A 19,289-nucleotide genomic window follows, 5' to 3' on the forward strand; every position below is an offset into this window, starting at 1 on the left:
GTAGCCAGGATCTGACAGCATGTTTGTATATTTATTAAATAAGTCTCACAACACTAAGATGAAGTGAGTAAATTATTATCTCCTTGTAAATGAGATAACTACACATTGAAGATAAGGTTTGTTTTGGCTCTTAAACTTTTGGATGCCCACCTCAAGCACTTTTAGGGCCAGCGTAATTGAATTCACCTAGAGTCTTCACTTCTGAAAATGAGGCCCTAGACATCTAAAGTTGTGCTCCCCAAAAATTGAGATGCCCATCATTAGAGGTCACTTTTGAAAATCTGCCCTTCAATAACTTGCTCAACACTGTGGTAAGGTTAGGAATCCAAGTCTGATATCCAAACTCCTTAGTCCCATGCTTTATCTGCAAGGCCATTTCCCCCCTCCTTTTTTCTTTTTTAATAGTTGTAATTGATTGTATGAGAAACCCACAAAGGTAAGAGAATATGGGACTTTGGAGAACATGTTGTTCCCTGAAATATCAGGGTTCCCTCCCCCACCCCGAAATTTTGCAGGCTTTACAAATCAAGGCTTGTAAACATGAATTAATGTCTTGGTTTTGCAATCTCTGCAGAATGTTCCTCTCTGCTGGGCTTAATTTTGGTGCTCATTTGAAAACAACCCCCCCCTCAAAAAAAAAACAAAAAACCCACCACCTCTCCACAACCCTTTCATCCATGCTTCTCTTTGTATCACAGATACTTGCCCCTGGCTGTAAATTGGTCTCTGTCTGGCAAGGAGGCTTGCTTTTTTTTTTTTTTTTTTTTTTTTTAAATCTGAACATTGTTGGATTTCTTGTTAGTCTTCCCTTTTCTTAATCTTCTCATCTTCTTACCCCAGTTCAGGTGGCTTATCTGTTATGCATCTCATGCCAAATTATTCAGATGGTCAGTGCTGACTCTTACTGAGTAGTCTGCACTGCTGGCCTATGAGGAGTCCTTTGCAAGTTCTGGTTCCCGGGCATGGCGACAGCACTGGTGGGGATGCAGATGTGAGGGGCGGTGGGTCTGGTACCCGACTCAAAAGGTCCCCAATCACCATCACCTTGGATTTACTGAAGTGTTGCAGTAAGGGCAACCACCTTCTGTGTGGGCACCATGAAGTATTCCACAGTGGGTGGGTGGACAGGACATGGGGCAAATGGTGCCTGGTGTAGGGTCCTGGCAATTGAGTTGGGCTATGTCAAGGTGAGAAACAGCTAGTGCAAGCACCGCCCTCCCACCCCTGGTGGCGCTACCTCTGCTTGCTACCGGCCCATGTAAATAAATGACTACTTCCTGTTGCCGCGACGCTGTACCTGTCATCAATCTGCTCCGGCCAAATTTTAAAGCCTAACCCAACACACACATGTCAAATCACTTGCATACCTGACCTGCACACTGTGGAACCTGACTACAAGTGGTGGGTTTGGGTCAGGTTGCAAGGCTCTACTTGCCGATATGTATGTGTGATAGTTCATCCTTTTTACAAGACTATGATAAATTGTGTACCAAGTATACCTTGTGGTATCATTTTAAAACTCATAATCTGCTGAGTATTATTGTCCTGGTAAAATGTATATGGTAACATTGTATGTACAGTTAAAAGATTCTACTGTATGACTTTATTAAGGCATGTTCCAAGTCTGGGGAAACAACTTTAGACCAATTCCCTAGAGACAAAAGGCCAGTCGACACCTCAGCCAGAGGTCAACATAATCAAATGAGCTATCACTTGGTTAAGAGGTGAGTTTTTTTTTTTTAAAGCAGGAAGAAGGGTGTGGGTGAAAGTAATATCTTGGCAAAGGAAGACATTCTTTAACCTGAACCCCAGCTGGAGATATAAAAATGAGGAACAGGGGCCTGAAGTCATCTCTCTCCCATCACCTCTACTCACAACATCAACAATGTTTGAAAGACAAAAGAAGCATCATTGACCTGGGGGAGGGGCCCTGGCTGACAGATCCAGCCAAACTGCTGTAAGCATGAGGTGTGAAACCTTTTTTTGCTCTAAGTTGACTTAGCTTGTTAAGTTGGGTATTAGTTTGCATTTTATCTCTTATTTCTTTGTAACCAATTCTGGCTTCTATGCCTATTACTTGTAATCCCTTTCTGTAGTTAATAAATTTGTTTTATTGTTTGAAATGTTTGGGAGCCTGCATTGGAGATAACAGAGTTTGTGCATATCATTTTCTATTAATGAAATGACAAACTTTCTATAGGCTTGTCTTATCTAGAAGGTAAGAGCTAGGCAGTACAAGCTGTGCATTTCTGGGCACAAGTCATTTGGGACTGGGCATCTGCTGGTGTCGCTCTGCAGTATAATTCAAGGGTGGCAGGCTGGCTGACGCACTCTTGCAATTTAGCTGGGGGCAATTTACATGCTGAAGGCTGTGAGAGCTGGCCAGGAGTGGCTGCTATCAGAGTGAAAGAGTGTAAAAGGCACCTCAGGTTAGAGAACTGAGGGGACACAGCTATCCAACAGTCCAGATTGTACTCTGGGGCATGTCACAGTATGCGATGTTACAATACCTTGAGATGGTACGATACCTATTCCTGAATATTCTGGGCAAAGTGACTGTATCTTGGCAATCTTAGTGCTATCACCAGAACACACATACAGGCTACAGTGATTGAAAACAACACTTTGGCTGGCATCACTACTTGGATTTTATGACCCTAGCAAAAAGGTAACAGTTTAGGTGGATGTAATCCAAGTGTGGTGGTCTAGGAGCTCATTTCATGTAGGATGAAGGACCTGATAAATATGCATTAAGAGTTTTGACAGAGAATCATTGGCATTTGTTTTCTACAGTACAGAGCTGGAGTAGAGGTCCAAGTGCAGTCAGGTCACAAGCCACTTGAGACTATTTTGACTAAATTGCTGGGGAAAATATCAACCCATGTTACTTCAACTGCAAAGATATAACCTTGCAGTTTCTTAAATATGGAGTGGAGAAAGATTAATTGGAATTGCTCTGTCCAGAGCTATGTCTGATCAACTCCCTCATGACAGGCTCATTAATGAGAACATGAGAATGGTATTCATGGACTGGGATGTGTCTTAACACTGCCATGCTATAGCTATACAGACAAATGATTCATACCAAAACTGACACACTTGTGTGCCCTATCAACATGGGTATCTAGAGTTTCCATGCAGAGAGGGAAATGTACTGAGGAATGGAAAATGCATTACAAAACTGGCATAATAACAGGTGTCTGTCTTATGATGACATGGACAGACATGCTTTGTTCTAAGCATGAGTCAATTTAATTTATTCAAAAGACTGAGCTAGACAAATGATCGGTCAGTCCCATCTCAGCTGGTTCTTGACTTAAATTTACACAAGATATTGCAGTCATATAAAAATAGACAAGTTAAATGCCAACATTTGCAATTTATCACCTACAGCAGAAAAGGAAACAGAATAATTCTATAATTGCCAATAACGATTCAAATCATGGTAATCATTAGTGTGTGTATAAAACCCTATATGCAGAAGTGATGTCATGATTAAGGAATCCATGTTATAAATGCATTTAGCACAGGTGACGCACCAGGGTACAATACAGACTGATCAGTAGCACCCCTGCCCTCTAACCTGGGGTGTCCTTTACAATGCTTTGTTGCTATAGGCTCTGCCCAGACTCCTCCTTGCTGTATCATGCAAGTCACTCTCAACTATGTCTGTGCGGCAGCCAGCCAGCCACCTACAACTTGGCTCTTACTAGCTTTGGTTTTACTGGAAAGTGAACCCAAAGCACTCCCAGTCTTAGATTTCCCTCCAGAAATGTATATCGCGTACTGCCCAGCCCTGTCCTACACAATAAAAATTTATATGAAGTCTGTTATTTCTTTAATAGAAATAATATGCTCACAACTTGCCACCTCACATTGTTTCCCAAACACTTCAATTTAAACACACTGGATTAGATAAAACAAATGTATTTACTACAGAGCGATTTGAAGTGAGTATTAGTAATGAGGCATAAAAGTCAGAGATGGTTACAAGAAAATAAAGTTAAATTCCACAGGTGTCTAACTTAAATTAGTTCAGATTCAAGTAAAGTTTCTCACCATATGCTTTTATCAGTCTTACTGACCAAATTTCATAGGTAAGAACCTCCTCTCTGAGTTGGTAAATGCTCCCTCTGTCACTTCTGATGCTGTGAATCTAACTGCTTTCACATAACTGCCTATATTTTAAATTGGTCCAACAGAGAAACTATTCCTCTGTCCTCATCTGTGGAATTCATTTAACATCTGAGCTCATAAAACAAGTATGGGATGCATGACAAAACCTATTCTTGGCCAGACAGCAGTACCATCACAGGGCATACAGAACCTCTGACCCTCCAAACCCAAACAGCAGAGAACATGCCAGATGTAGCATAACCTACAGGAAGTTCAGATACATGCTGTCCAAGTATCAAGATTCTATACTAAACCAATGGTAAAGTCTGTTTTCCAGCAGTTTAAATGCTTGTAACCTCTGTAACCCACAAAGAGGAACAAGTGGTCATCACTTGCTGTATTAAATATTTTATACCTTAAACTTGAGTGACCGGAAAATTGCTTGACAATCTGCTGGGTTTTTTTTTAACTCACAAGGGAGATAGGTGAAAATCGAAGGGGAAAAATAAGTTTGTGTGTGTGTGTTGTGTACTGTTACTTTAAAATTGTGTGTGGGGCTAGGATCTGGGTGACTCCCACTGCAAGGAGTACTAGATGCAGGCCTGAGGAGTTAGGCTCTTGTAGCCAGGCTAAAGAGCTGACTGCTCTCCGACTCCAGTTAATAAAGTGCTTACCTGTGAGTCTGAGTGTTCCTGCTGCCAAGGCCTGTTTACTAAGAGTAAGTGGGGTTAGCATGGTGTTGCCAGGCAACGGCAGCCAGCGTTCCTACCAATGAGCCAATTGTCAAACCGAGGGAGCAGTATCCTCTTCTTTGAAATGCAATAAATAACGGTAACTCAACTTATTTATCAATTGTAATTAAATAGGGCTAGCTGTCCATATATAACCCAAGTTAGATATCTATAGTGTCCGTAAACAGCGCGTTCTTTTTCTAGTAAAAGGTTTACACAGGACAGATGGTGATATGTTTTTAATCAGCTTTACTGAGAGCTAAAAGGAGCTGCGTCAAATGGACAATGGGGTAAGACACAAAGAGCTTTTGCAAACTTAAACTATATCATTTTTCATTCAACCTTGGGATGTACCTTTTATGTGTTGCATTTTGTGTCATAAGTGCAGGTGAACAGTTTTCGGTATAGTACAGCTGAACATTCTGTGAACTTTAAATATAGAACTGTATAGTTGATATTCTGTATAGCTTAAATACGGAACTGTAGGGCTGACATGCACATGGATTTTTTTTTTGAATTATGTTGTAAAGTTTGAGGTTCTAAGTTTTACCCCCCCAAAAATTCTTAAATCCATATATTTGGTAGCTAAACTGTGCTTTTATATAATATAGCATTTTTTTCATTACTTTTGAATTAATTGTGTGTTTTACTGTAATAGAACTGGGCCAAACTCTGCAATCAGATATATGTGTGCAACTTCCATTAGGCCTAATCCTACATTCTTTACTCCAACAAAACCCCTACAAGTTAAATAAGGCTGAAGTTAAAGGGAATTTTGTCTGAGCAAAGACTGCTGGTTTGACCCACTGACATGAAGTTGAAGGAAGAATATGGCCCCTAATATTTCCAACAGGATATCTTCAATAAAAAAAAAAGTAGCATTCATCCCATGGACACTGTTTGTTTGTATTGGTTTACAGATGCTGGCGGTCACCCATGTCTGTGCCATTGGCCAGAAGAACATCCGTGTCCTCCAAGAATGCAAACCTACCTTGGTTTCCCAAAGATGAAACTCTGCATCATTTTCGAACCACGCTTCTTCAAAGCAGTGTTGCCGAGATGGATGATGTTATTTATTTAGGGATTCTTTATCCGCAGGAGACTTTTTTGTAAACATGAATTGCCTGGTTCTTTCCTTGGGCGGTGGCTTCCTATTTCATGCCATTGAAACATTACTCTTAGCTTATTACGCCTTCTTATCATTGGTTAGCTCACAGGGACATTTCCCCAAGCTAGAAAATGTGGGAGCTTTCAAGAATGTGTCTATTGTGCCAACTCAAGCAACATGTGGATTGCCAGACCGAAGTACTTTTTGTCACAGTTCTATTGCTGTTGAAAGTATTCAGTCCTGTACCCAGCGGTTTTGTATTCAGGAGTGTCCATATAGATCTTCACCTGCCTCCTACACTGCACTTTTCTCAACAGGCCTTGGCACTTGTATCTCAAAAGACAAGAATGATTTGCATCCAGACTCCTCCATCAACTCTCCAAGTTTTATTTTTCGTAATCACAAGGATTGTTTTTCTACTCCCCGTTCTCAGAGGCTCGGAGCATCATTTACATTAACCGTGTGGCTGAAACCTGAGCAAGAAGGTGTAATGTAAGTAGTGTTGCATGTGTTTACTTTCATGGTGCTCTGAAAAATCATGGTAGTCAAGGCTGCTATTACTGTGCTATTCAACATTTAACAAAGGTGCATTGTAGGAAACTGTAAGACATTTTAAAAATTATATTTCAGATTGGGGCTTCATGCTCTTCAAATATTAAGGCACATGAAGTCTGTTCGTGCAGTGTTTACTCATGAGTAACACCATTAATTTCAATGGAGATATTTATATACAAACCCATATTCATTTTTTCAGTTAAATGTACTGGATCCTAATTTATATAAACTTTTTTAAAGATTTGTAAATTTAAAAAAAAAAGGGTTGGGTTGTGCCCTTTTTTGCTTTGTTTTTAAGATGAATGAAGATGATTTAACATTAACACCCCTGCCCTGCTTTAAAAAAAGTAGAAATATCATGAGTATAAAGTCTTGCTGCCACAGTTTTGTTGGAGGATTTCTGCCAGGTTTAGGAATAGACAAGGTGGATAGGGTATTATCTCTGAGTGGACCATATTCTGTTGGTGAAAGGTTGAGGGATGTTTATTGAATTTGAAAGGTGCTAAACCTTTTAACAAAGGCTTATTTTATTCCAAATGTTAGTCATTGAAGTTTGAATAAGTGTTAAAAAATGAAGTTTTAAAAAACTGACTAAAAATTGCTTCTTGTTTCAATTGCTTAAATTTCACTCTCCTAGCAAACGTGATATCATTATATTAGTTCTCCTATCAGTCTTTCAGCCTGGAGAGGACCTGAATCTAATGTAAAACACAAGCAGGTTGTTTAAAAAACCCCAACCTTTCAGGCTGCCTTTATACATCTTAAAGAAAAGCTCAGTCCCCAAAGTTTTTCTCTTTGCAGGTGACCTTTAAAGTATAGTATGCGAAAAGCAGAATATGTTCATGGTGAACATATATTAAAAATAAAATGTTTCAATATCTGTGGAATGTTAAAATCTAATAGGCTTCTCTGTACCATTATAGATAGTGATTGTTTATATTTTTGTACTTTACTCAGCTTAGACAAAAAAAACTAGAATATTTTTTTCTTTGTTTCTAGTCATTTTCACTTTGTGATTTTCATACAGCATCGCAGAGCTATGGTGTTTTAAGCACACAACATGTTAAAATGCAATGCGTAATTACATTTAAGCCCTTGCCTTAAGCCGGGGACCACATACATGTATTGATATTGCGGTCAAAATCAGTGGTTGAACCTGAGACCTACAGCAACAAAAGTGCAGGTCTTTACCCCTTGTGCTAAAGGAGAAACTCAGCTGTGATACAGTTGAAGGGTGTTGTAAGTTATAACTACTGTGACAGTATATTACATACAGTACCTATAAAGACCGGTGCCTCCTGAGCATCTGAAATTCACAGATGTTAAAGTCCAACCTGGGGTGCCTCTCTGTAACAAACCAAAGTCTACATACATACAGATGACATGGTTACAAGGATAGAACCTTCAGACAGAACCAAATGTAAAGCCCCTTCAACTTGATCTCAAGGAATAATTGTAGTCCTGATGCAAAAAAGTGCTCAAGTATTACTCCTGCAGGAATTCTGCACCACTGTGCATGTGCAGAATTTCTTTGCTTCCCCACAGAAAAATGACTTTCTGATCGGGTAGCAAAGGGGAGCCACAAGAGTGCTCATACAACCCTCCCCAGCATTATGTTTTGGGTCCCCAGGTAAATCATTGTGGGGCAGGGAGCGGGACTGGGGAAGACCCGGCTAGTGGCTCTTATCCTGCGCTAGGCTCAGCTGCTAGTCCTGTCTGAGCTGGGGAAGATGGGACTTCCTCTTCCCCTGCATGGCATCCAGGGCTGTGTCAGACCCACCCGCTGATTTCTCCCTCTGCTGTAGGAAGCTCTGCAAACTGCTTCCCTCCCCATGCTTCCTGTACCCATCACTCCTCGGGGGAGACCCAGACCTTCCCCCCAAGCCTAGAACCCTTCCTGACAAGCCCCACTCCTCCTACACCTGGACCACCCTAATGAGCCACATGCACCTGGATCCCCACCCCGCCGAGCTCCAACCAGCTGCATCTGGACCCCCACACTGAGTCCCCCACCACCCAACCCCCCTCCTGAGCTGTATCCTCCCACACTTTCCCACTGAGCCCCAACCACCTTCACCTGGACCCCCCCTGCAGAGTCCCATTATCATTGCATCCAGATCCCCCTGCACCCGGATCCCCCACTGAGCCACCTGCACCCAGATTGCCCCACATAGAACACTCTCAACCTACACCCACCACATTAAGCCCCTTCACACTTGGATCCTGCCTTGCTGAGCCTGCCTGCCCCACATCTGGTGCACCTGGCACAGAGTGGCAGGGCTCTGGGGTGTTTCTGGGGGAGGCCCAGTCCTTGTGCTGTGTGAGGGTTGGGTGCAGCCTCACTGCTGAGACGGTGTCCTGGGGGAAGCTGCACAGTGATCTCCCACCTCTGTGCAGCCAGTGGCCTGTGCTCTCCAGTGCCAAGCTAGAGCCTCCACATTTATTTGACAATAAAATTTGCAGAATTTTAAAATGTGCAGAACTGTTTTTTTTTTTTTGGCACAGAATGCCCTCAGGAATAAAGCATTTGCTTAATTTTAAACAGATTAATAATCCCATTGAAGTAACTCTGTGATACTGAGACTACTTGCATGGAAATTCATGTGATTAATCATCTGCTTAAAGTTAAGCATGTATTTAAGTGCTTTGCTGAACCAGGACCTCTGTTAGATAGTAGCAGTGATAGGCAAGGTCTTATGCCTAGTTTTTCGTTGGCTTCCTCCTTATGTTGCATTCATTTTGCAGAAGCATAAATGACTATACAAGGGGCATACCTAGTGCCTTCAGTTGTGTAATATCATGGAAATTTACAATTTAAAATCCTAATTTTAATGTTTCTGTTCAATGTTTGTATTGGATACCCGCAGTTTCTGTGACTTTGGCAATAGACGTTCAGTACATATACATGCATGTTACGCTGCTAGACCATAGTCGATTACAAACTGGTGGTATAGCAGAGTGAACTTGGAACAAAAGCTCAGCACATCATCAAACAGAGGGAGTGCTTGGAGTATTGTGCAGATAGACACATTGGACCAGCCTAGTCACACAGAAGGCCAGTCAACTGCTTAGTGCCACACAAACAGGCTCTGAAGTCTGACTCAGCAGGCATGTAGTCCACCACACAAAAAACGACATCACCAGAGCTGACAGAGCTGCATTTTTCCATTTTGTTATACTGGGTGTGTAGTGAACTTTTCCTTACATGCTCATAGCAGTAGTAGGACCTGCCTGTGTCTTGAAAAAAAATCTTTATAGAACAGAGAGACACTCCAAACCCCATTTGCCCTAACAGAAGGTGCACTGAAGTGGGAGCCAAACTGACCAAGGCTTCACACAACTGCCTTGCAACATTTAAGGAGACAGGAAAGTATTAGTCACCCATTTTACAACTAGCTTAACTGAAAATTTACCCAAGTACTTCAGACAGTGTTGGAACAGAACTCTGATCTCAAATATAACAGACCCAAGTCTCATACATTTTTCCACACTGTCTTTCAGAATGAATCTACCAAATCTGTGTGCTTGCCTGTGCTGTTTGAAATGTGCTCTAACCATGTGATCCCACTTTGCTTCCAGAGCTAGGAATAGAACCCAGGAATGTAATGTCGAGAGACTGGAAGACTCCATAATAGAAAGGCAAATACGCACCCAAAGATGCAGAATTAAAGCTGAATGTGTATTTACTAAGTTTACAATCTTCATGTTCTGTTAACATGCATGTTTTGTATTTATATTTATAGGTCCCCCTTTTAAGTGAGCATTTTGAGAAACTGAAGACAGAATAGCAAGAAAAAAGAGAAACATTAAGATTCCATATAATATAGAAAGTTGTCTTTGTGTTACCATTGCATCTGTAATTTTAAAAGCTTTGCATTTCTCTGCTTTTGGACAATAAAGCAGTGACTCCCCCCCCAAACCTCCACTACCCTTTCCTGGTCTGTCCCCTCTTCCCTTCTCACTCCCCCACAATACCATACACATTCTGGATGCTATTTTCTTTTTTGAATATCGGAGAGGTGTGCATTCTAAGAATTTCGCAGTCTGGAAGTAACTCTCTGGGGATGTGTTTTATCAGGAAGTTGGAACAGTCACAGAGAATGGCTGTTCCTTTTTACAGGTCTGGTTGGAATGCAAAGTACCATTCATAACCAGAACTGATACTGCTATGCCTAGTTCACCTTTATTGACATCATTTCTCCCTCACACACACATCTCACTTTCTTCCTCTTTTTTTCACGGGTGGGTCACAATTCATATCTGTAATTTCCAGTTTTCAAAATTCAGTACATCAAGGTCACTTCCCTTCTTATAGTCATGACACCTGTGGGGATAAAAAAATGTGGGGGGTGTTTGTTTTAGATAAGTAAAATAAACAAATCCTGGATTATCCAACTATTGTTTATCCAGAAACTGGGTAAATCCAGTTCCTAAATATTTTGCTACTTAGCTGTGCCTTCCCTCACATTTATTATCTACCAAAACTAGCATGTTTACATGCAAACAAAACAGTGAGAAGACCAATCAACAATATATTAAGAAATGTGTTTTTAGTAAGCTTGGAAAATAGGAGTCTGTGTTTGGCAAGTAAATTTTATTGACAACATCCCTGGGGGCTAAAAAGAGTAACAGTCAAAATCCATTTATTTTTCCCTTAGTGGTTTTAAATGCAAGTCAGTTAATGACAAAGGTACCTTTACCAATAAGCCAGCTGCTCTGATACTTTTGTGTGTAGGGGGGAGAGTGGACAACATAAAGGAATGAGGTTTAGTAGCAAATAAAGTATATTGGAACAAATTCTTATTTCTCTTGCTCCAGTGAGGTCTATGGAGATATGAGTGTAAAACTGATTTAACTCCTGATTTACTCCAGTGTAGTTGAGATCAGAATCTGGCTCTTCATGTACATGTTCATGGATGAGTGAGTTGAATTCTGCCTGAATGGCTTGATGGATTGACAATGGAACGTAAAGCTTTTCAGCTTTGGATTGCTCACTCAGTAGTGCCTAAAATGCCTTACTGTCTGAAGCCTCTTATGTAGCCTATTGTCTGCTGCATAGCTTCCGACAACGTGGTGATATGTGGTAAAACTACTTGGACAGCTAGATGTGTGAAATGAATTTGCATGGTCTTAGTCAAGTCCCTTGTCCATCAGTGTCCACATTGCATTTGGATGCTAACCTGAAATCTCAGCAGAAAAGCTAAGGATTGACTGAACAACCTTCTTGCAACTTGGGGGTTCTCTAGAGAGGGTTGAGGCATATCTACAGCTCAATGTGGGGGAATCTTGCACTGCTGCTGACTGCTGCACTTGTTCTGTGGGAAAATATTGGCCTTCTGGCACATATATCCACTTTATTAAAATTAAAAGAGTGTGTGCTAGTGGCTTAGTGCCTTATCAGGATGCAGTGTTGTGCAGCTTTGTAGGAAAAGTACAGCAAAGAACCTAATGAGCCAGAAGTTTCAATATTAGTTTTACAGACTATAGCCAGCCACCATGTTTTCTGTCATAGATCCATGAAGAAAGGAAGTGAGACTGTGGGGAATAAATTGCAAATAAAGATTCTCCTTTCAAGTTATAGGGGGTTTTAGCAGGCAGATTTTTCCTTATGCGCAGTATATCCAGTGACACCTCTGCCACTGAGCATCCTCTCAGGTTGTATTTTTAACATTTTATTTTAATACATTCTGGTTAGCATCACTTTACTGCATAGCACCTTGGCTTGAGTGTGTCTGTCTGTGTGCCTCTGACCTTATGTTGTTTTTCTTTGGTTATTTCCAAAGGTGTGTGATGGAAAAGGCTGTTGATGGGCAGACTGTGTTCAAACTCACAGTCTCCGAAAAAGAGACCATGTTTTATTATCACACAGTAAATGGTTTGCAGCCACCAATAAAAATAATGACACTGGGGAGAATTCTTGTGAGGAAATGGATTCATCTTAGTGTGCAGGTGAGTAAAATAAAAAAAAAACACATTTGGTTAAATGCAGGAAATGTGAGAGTGGTATATCTGCACAAGCACCCAAGCTATATGGAAAATAATTAATTAATTAATGGTAAATTGGGGGATCCTACAGGAGTTGGTAGTTCTTGGAATATTGTAGGATCAGGCCCTTAAAGTAAATGCAAGTAATCTGAGTACATAAGGGGACAGATTTTGAAATAAACCCAAATTTAGCATTGTCACAACTGCACATATTCAACCTGGTGAAGCAGGGTTAAAAGTCCCACAAACTCAAAGCTCTAGCACTGGAGGTAAAGGAGAACTCCTACTAGTAGTAAGTATCATAGCCTCTAGAGGGCAACGTCTCACTCAAATATAGGCACAAAGGCCATGATCCTGCAAAGAGTTAAGCATGTGCTTAAGTGTATGCACTGTGGATAGTTCTGTTGCTTGAGACAGACTACTATAATGTGCAAAGTTAAGCATGTGCTGAACTCTCTGCAGGATCAGAGCAAGTACATTTACAACAGTAAACTTTTATTTGTATTAAGTGTCATACGCAATTATAAAGACAAAGCCCCTGCAACTTAAAAATTAATTTTCCCTTGGCATATCAACTTTTTAATGATTTAAAAGAGATTGTGAGGTTCAAGCAAGGTTTCTTGTTAAATGTATTTACAAAAATCAGTCAACAAATACAACAAACAAAAATACTTTCAATTATTTGCATATCTTGGATTACAAACAGAATTTAGTATGGTCTGGGAATTCTAACTTCAATTAATAACTTCATCAACACTAATTGTCCTGAATTTAAATGTTTTTCTTCAGTTAGTTTATTTTACCTGTACTATTTAAGTTTACTTGGTTAACAATACAATCAAGAAATGGCTTCAGTGCATTCTTGCAACTTGTTAAATAATATTACTGTGATTTGCATTTGTAGCACTGATCCTCCTCACTCATAGAAGTATCCAAGCCGTCCTTGATTTTTTTTCCCGGTTTTCTTTCTTCTAAGATAACAGCGTAGTAGGGTGAATAAAATTTTGTCTGTTGGATTAAAAGAGTGACCTTAAGGTAGAACTGATGAACTTTACACTTCAGACACTCAAAGGGTGCTATATTACTGCTATGGCTGTCAGCCACGTTTTGTACTAGCTTCAGAAGCTGCTAAAGGCTGGGTTAGCCAAGTGAAGAGCAAATGGACCAGATTTCTTTAAAAAAAAAAAAAAAGTTTTAAATTGCATTTAAAAAAAATGCTCCCCAGCATTTAGTCCTTCATTTGTTCGAGGCAGAGCTATCCACAGTGCAGTTCTAGTAATGCAGCTTGTGGCTGCCCTCCTCTCTAAGCCCTGATCTACACTGGGGAGGGGGGGGAGGGAGGGAATCGATCGAAGTTACTCAACTTCAGCTATGTGAATAACGTAGCTGAAGTCGACGTACTTAGATCGACTTACCGTGGTGTCTTCACTGCGGTGAGTGGACTCTGCCTGCACCTCTCACAGCGCTGGAGTACAGCAGTCGATGCTAGAGTGCTGGGAAGTTGATTTATCACGTCTAGACTAGACACGATAAATTGATCCCCACTGGATCGATTGCTGCCCGCCGATCTGGCAGGTAGTGTAGACATACCCTAATAAGTACAACCTATTGAGACTTGGGGAGACTATTGACTGAATCCTTTGCTGCAATGCTCAGATCAGCATAGAGCCTTGCATACTGCGACCTGTAGGCCACAGCTTCCTATAAAGGATGACAATGTCAGCAGCTGTTCGATATATTGTAGAGTAGATGTGGCTTTTGATCTCCAGGCAGCGTGCATTGAGTTTGGTAATTGAGTTTTTGTAGTCCCTACATTTATGTAACTCTCAGCAAATGATAAAAAGGAACTAGTTATACCATTTTGCAGGGATGGGAAGGTGGCAAGTTACCAATATTGGGGCGGGGAGTGAGAATGCAGAAAAGAGAGGAAGTAATGTTACTATGGGTGAGACTATGGGTACGTCTACACTACGGGACTATTCCGAATTTGCATAAACCGGTTTTGTAAAACAGATTTTATAAAATCGAGTGCGTGCGGCCACACTAAACACATTAAATCGGTGGTGTGCGGCCATGGTCCGAGGCTAGCGTCGATTTCTGGAGCGTTGCACTGTGGGTAGCTATCCCGTAGCTATCCCATAGTTCCCGCAGCCTCCCCCGCCCCTTGGCATTTCCGGGTTGAGATCCCAGTGCCTGATGGGGCAAAAATCATTGTCGCGGGTGGTTCTGGGTACAGCCTCACCCCTCCCTCCCTGAGCAGCAGACAACCGTTTCGCGCCTTTTTTGCTTGGTGAACTGTGCAGACGCCATAGCACAGCAAGCATGGACCCTGCTTAGCTCAATACCGCAATCGTGAATGTTTTAAACACCTCGCGCACTCTCGTGCAGTCTATGGTGAACCAGGACCTTCAAACCGAGGCGAGGAGGAGGCGGATACGGCAGCGCGGCGATGACAGTGATGAGGACGTAGACACAGAATTCTCTCAAACCGCGGGCCCCTGCGCTTTGGAGATCCTGATGGTAATGGGGCAGATTCTATCCATTGAACGCCGATTTTGGGCCCGGGAAACAAGCACTGACTGGTGGGACCGCATTGTGTTGCAGGTGTGGGACGATTCCCAGTGGCTGCGAAACTTTCGCATGCGTAAGGGCACTTTCATGAAACTTTGTGACTTGCTTGCCCCTGCCCTGAAACGCCATAATACCAAGATGAGAGCAGCCCTCACAGTAGAGAAGCGAGTGGCGATAGCCCTGTGGAAGCTTGCAACGCCAGACAGCTACTGGTCAGTCGGGAATCAATTTGGAGTTGGAAAATCTACTGTGGGGGCTGCTGTGATGCAAGTAGCCAAAGCAATCACTAAGCTGCTGCTACGAAAGGTTGTGACTCTGGGAAACGTGCAGGCCATAGTGGATGGCTTTGCTGCACTGGGATTCCCTAACTGTGGGGGGGCGATAGATGGAACCCATATCCCTATCTTGGCACCGCAGCGCCAGGGCACCCAGTACGTAAACCGCAAGGGGTACTTTTCAATGGTGTTGCAAGCACTGGTAGATCACAAGGGACGTTTCACAAACATCCACGTGGGATGGCCAGGGAGGGTTATGACGCTCGCGTCTTCAGAAGCACTACTCTGTTTAAACGGCTGCAGCAAGGGAATTACTTCCCAGACCAGAAAATAACAGTTGGGGATGTTGAAATGCCTGTCGTTATCCTGGGGGACCCAGCCTACCCCTTGATGCCATGGCTCATGAAGCCATACACAGGCAGCCTGGACAGTGGTCAGGATCTGTTCAATTACAGGCTGAGCAAGTGCAGAATGGTGGTGGAATGTGCATTTGGCCGTTTAAAGGCGCGCTGGCGGACATTACTGACTCGCTCAGACCTCAGCCAAACCAATGTCCCCTATGTTATTACTGCTTGCTGTATTCTCCACAATCTCTGTGAGAGTAAGGGGGAGACCTTTATGGCGGGGTGGGAGGCTGAGGCAAATCACCTGGCCGCTGATTTCGCGCAGCCAGACACCAGGGAGATTAGAAGAGCACACCAGGAAGCGGTGCGCATCAGAGAAGCTTTGAAAACGAGCTTCATCAATGACCAGGGTACAGTGTGACTGCTGTGTTTGTTGATGAACACCCAACCCCCTTGATTGACTCAGTCCCTGTAAGCAACTCCCCCTCCCCCTTCGAGTACAGCTTACTTATGCAAATAAAGTCACTCTCATTTAAAAAGCATGAATTCTTTATTAATTCATTATAAAAAGAGGGAGAGAAGTAAGGGTGTGGTTTGGGAGGAGGATAGGAGGGATGGAGAAGGCCATTAAAAAAAATTCACAGTAACGACAGCCTTCTGGTTGGGCTGTCCACGGGGGTGGAGTGGGCGGGTGCACGGAGCCTCCCCCCACGCGTTCTTACACGTCTGGGTGAGGAGGATGTGGAACATGGTGAGGGTTGAGGGTGGTTATACAGGGGCTGCAGCGGCACTCTGTGATCCTGCTGCCGTTCCTGAAGCTCCACCAGATGCCGGAGCATGTCAGTTTGATCACGCAGCAGCCCCAGAGTTGCATCCCGCCACTGCTGATCTTCCTGCCGCCACCGCTGATTTTCCTGCCGGTCTTCCTGCCGCCACCTCTCATCTCGGTTGTCCCTCCTGTCCTCACGTTCATCCCTCCTGTCCTCACGTTCACTGGCCTCTTTCCTGTAATTTGATACCACGCCCTTCCACTCATTCAGATGAGCTCTTTCATTGCGTGTAACTTCCATAATATCCGAGAACATCTCATCTCGCGTCTTCTTTTTCCTCCGCCTTATCTGTGCTAGCCTTTGGGATGGAGGAGGGATGGTTGAAAAATTTGCAGCTGCATGAGGGAGATAAATATTTAGAAAGATACATTTTACAGAACAATGGTTATACTCTTTCACAGTGAACAGCACTATTCACCTAGCACATGTGATTTCCCTACAAGGTCGCATTTTTCATCTTAATAGTGAGTGCTTGCAGCTCTGGAGTTACAGATCTCACAGACACAGGTCCGGGCATCAGAATTCAGCTTGCATGCGGCCATGGTAAGCCACTGTCTTTCGGCTTCTGTAGTGATTTACCCCTCCCCCCCAACGCATGGCTAATACCACGCTAGCTCCCTGCTAATCAACAACCTTCCCACCCCCCCACCCACTGCGTGGCTGGTAGCTTGGGGAAGATCGCCGGTGACCAAACACAAAAAAGATCATCGGCATTTCACTCCTCCCCTCCCCCCGCTTCGCTACGTGCAGGAAAGGTTTTTTTTTTAAGCTGCTGCAGTCCACGAACCCAGTAGAAAAATGGCCACCCCCCTTACTTAAATTCCTGATTTTTAACCAGGTTATCCTGAACGATATCACTTTGCTGAGGATAACACAACAAGATAAAGAGCGGATGCTTCTTGAATGCCAGCAGTCACCGGGACCATACGCTGCTATGCTTTGCCACGCAATGATACCTGATTACTTGCTACATGCATGGCGTGGTAAAGTGTCCTACCATGGTGGGCGGAACAAGGCTGCCTTGCCCAGAAACCTTCTGCAAAGGCTTCTGGAGTACCTACAGGAGCGCTTCATCGAGATGTCCCTGGAGGATTTCCTCTCAATCCCCGGACATGTTAACAAACTTTTCTAAGTAACTATACTGTCTGCGAATGCATACCAAGTCCTCAGGGCAAATCAATCATTAAAAAAGGCTTGCTTAAAAAACAATGTTTGCTATTTGCAAAGGTACACTCACCAGAGCTCCCTTCCATGGCGTCATTGTCTGGGATAGTGGCTTGTGAGGGCTGGGAGGAGGGTAATTCCGTCAGGGTGATAAAAAGCTCCTGGCTGCTGGGGCTCACGGAGTGCTGTGTGCTCTCTGCTAGGTCTTCCTCCTCTTCTTCATCTTCATCTTCCCCGTCTGCATAATCCTCAGCCATGGCAGAGATTACAACGCCCACCTCGGAATCCACGATCAGGGGTGGGGTACTTGTGGCGCAGCCCCCTAAAATTGCATGCAGCTCAGCATAGAAGCGGCATGTTTTTCGACCTTCCCCGGACCTTCCATTTGCTTCTTTGGTTTTCTGGTAGGCTTGTCTGAGCTCCTTAACTTTCACTCTGCACTGCACTGAGTCCCTGCTGTGGCCTTTATCCGTCATAGCCTTAGAAATTCTTTCAAATACTTTTTCATTTCGTCTTTTGGAACGCAGTTCTGTTAGCACTGAATCCTCTCCCCATATAGCGATCAGATCCAGTACCTCTCATGCAGTCCATGCTGGGGCTCTTTTTCGATTCTCAGGAGACTGCATTGTTACCTGTGCTGATGAGCTGTGCGTGGTCACCTGTGCTGATGAGCTCTCCACGCTGGGGAAGCAGGAAATGAATTTCAAAACTTCGCGGGGCTTTTCCTGTCTACCTGGCCAGTGCGTCCGAGTTCAGAATGCTGTCCAGAGCGGTCACTGGTTACACTGTGGGATACCGCCCGGAGGCCAATACCGTCGATCAGCGGCCACACTAACCCTAATCCGATATGGTAATACCGATACTAGCGTTACTCCTCTCGTTAGGGAGGAGTACAGAAACCGGTTTAAAGAGCCATTAAAATCGATATAAGGTGCCTCCTAGTGTGGACGGTTGTGGCGTTAAATCGGTTTTACGCTCCTAAAACCGATTTAAACGCCTAGTGTAGACCAGGCTTATGTTAAACCAATGACTTATGTCAAGTAGCGGACTGGATGTTTCCAGAAACCTCAGCAGACTCCAGCTTTATCTATACAGGGGTGGGGGGGATGGAGTGTTCTTAAATCAAATTTAGCTAACTCAAGTTAAAATCCTAGTGGAGTCTGTCAGTTTTCACATGAGTTAGAGCGTTGTGTTAAACTCATGGGGCTAAGATGGGGCTAGTACTGAGCTTGCCCACAGGGGAGGACTTGTCATGGGCCTCTCGCTTTTTGGAACAGAATCACCCAATACTGACCAACTGGGACTCATATAAGCCTTTGCCATTATTTTTGGTGACCCTCACAAAGTCTGCATGGTAGAGACTGCCTTACCAAAGCTTAGGTGAACCCTGGGGTTAGCCCTTCCTATGTTGCCTAGGTCAGATGCTTGGCCATAGACACTTCCTGGAATAATGCTGCATTCCTCCATTGGATTTGGCTTGGCCTTTGTGAAGAACTAAAATATGAGCAGGCAAGGTGGACCCCCTCCCCCCCACTAGTTTAGAGGCATTCATGGACCTGGGCATCCAGATAGACACCAGACTGCATGAATGGAAACTGGAACATAGGAGG

At 43.3% G+C, this 19,289-nt stretch overlaps 1 protein-coding gene and 1 long non-coding RNA gene across 3 annotated transcripts in view; one reads left to right on the forward strand and one right to left on the reverse strand.

Moving 5' to 3' along the window:
- The window catches only part of LOC123367306, a 78,515-nt gene extending 73,667 nt beyond the window's left edge, over positions 1-4,848 (reverse strand). The window contains exon 1 of one of the 2 annotated variants that reach the window (XR_006578401.1): positions 4,791-4,848. This is a non-coding gene — a long non-coding RNA (uncharacterized LOC123367306). The remainder of the gene's footprint in view (positions 1-4,790) is intronic. The other variant, XR_006578402.1, reaches the window with a different exon arrangement.
- The window catches only part of USH2A (usherin), a 624,012-nt gene that overhangs the window by 27,574 nt on the left and 577,149 nt on the right, over positions 1-19,289 (forward strand). The window contains exons 3-4 of the mRNA XM_045011456.1: positions 5,768-6,447; positions 12,294-12,459. Coding sequence (XP_044867391.1) covers positions 5,963-6,447; positions 12,294-12,459 — 651 coding nt within the window. The 5' untranslated portion in view covers positions 5,768-5,962. The remainder of the gene's footprint in view (positions 1-5,767; positions 6,448-12,293; positions 12,460-19,289) is intronic.

Source organism: Mauremys mutica, chromosome 3 (assembly GCF_020497125.1).
Source record: "Mauremys mutica isolate MM-2020 ecotype Southern chromosome 3, ASM2049712v1, whole genome shotgun sequence".
NCBI lineage: Eukaryota > Metazoa > Chordata > Testudines > Geoemydidae > Mauremys > Mauremys mutica.